This window comes from Jatropha curcas, chromosome 4 (assembly GCF_041381405.1).
Source record: "Jatropha curcas cultivar XTBG-Jc1 chromosome 4, XTBG_Jcur_1.0, whole genome shotgun sequence".
Classification (NCBI taxonomy): domain Eukaryota; kingdom Viridiplantae; phylum Streptophyta; class Magnoliopsida; order Malpighiales; family Euphorbiaceae; genus Jatropha; species Jatropha curcas.
The window spans coordinates 21,149,186-21,150,263 of record NC_143154.1 but is presented as its reverse complement, the minus strand read 5'-3'; the positions used below and the strand labels follow the sequence as shown (position 1 = coordinate 21,150,263).

General features: G+C 37.2%; 1 protein-coding gene across 1 annotated transcript in view; it reads right to left on the bottom strand.

Annotated features, from left to right (window-relative positions):
- Positions 1-762: 762 nt before the first annotated feature.
- Positions 763-1,078, bottom strand: part of LOC149496964 (CST complex subunit TEN1-like) — a 2,677-nt gene continuing 2,361 nt past the window's right edge. Inside the window, exon 4 of the mRNA XM_089720885.1 lies at positions 763-1,036. Within this exon, the coding sequence (XP_089577011.1) occupies positions 911-1,036 (126 nt within the window). The 3' untranslated portion in view covers positions 763-910. The remainder of the gene's footprint in view (positions 1,037-1,078) is intronic.

Genomic DNA, 1,078 nt, shown 5'->3' with positions numbered 1-1,078 from the left:
TTTAAGATTTGATATTATGTTAGCATTTTCTAAGCAAGTTTATAAATTAGAAATGTTAAGATTATAGGGGAAATTCTTATAGGTTTTTTGTAGAAATTTTATATACGGTTATTGCATGTTAGTAATGTTACTTTGTAAGTCAGAATCATATAATAGGAAGTTACAAAATTAGTATATTTGGCATAGCATGCGGTGATTTATCAAATGCAATCATGTTAGTAATGACAGAGAAGTGGCTGTGGTAGCAGATCGGAGATGTTAAGAAATGAGTAAATACTGCATGACAGAGAGTCCTGTGGTTTCTATGCCAACCACAAAGCGTTTGACCAATATACGTCACGTCGTTGTTTCGTTAACCTGAGAATTACAGTTACGAATAAAAGATCATGCATCGAATATCACCATCCATAGCGAGACATAATTGCCACATGAGCATTGCAACGGCAGAGAGAATGAATACCACCACCCACAATGAGAATCAATGCCAGCAATTCTGGATCTTACCTTCTCAGAACATCATCTCCCTCTTTGTCCAAACTTCCCCTGCCACTCGCTATCTTCATATCATAACGATCTTTCCAAAACCAGTGGCTATCCCAACCATTCACGACAACAAGGCCGTCTTTTCTTGTCGCTATTTCATTTTGATTTACTCTTGATCATTTATCTACAATCTCTCGATCATATTAATTTGCTTTCCTTTAAATGCTCATATATTTATCTTCGTCAGTGGACAGAGCTCACTGCTGTAACAAATAGCAGGACAACCCTTGGCTTTTATCTCCATCAAGTCATCCCTTCACTGCACAAGGTCATTGTTGCTTTCTTTCTCTACTACTCTTTTCTCACTGGTTAGGTTAAACAACTGATTTAATTATTGCTGCTCTTACATGGCTGCCAGGTGTGTGATTCAATTGATTTGATGATGACTTTTTATGTGGTCAGCTTGAAACTGACGCAATAGTTGTAGCGATTGATTATAAAGGCTGAGGTCAATGCCATCAACATTTCTACCCACACGTGCCTGCAGAATCATCTGAAACAAAACACAATACCAGTGTATGTTAACAACAAATTG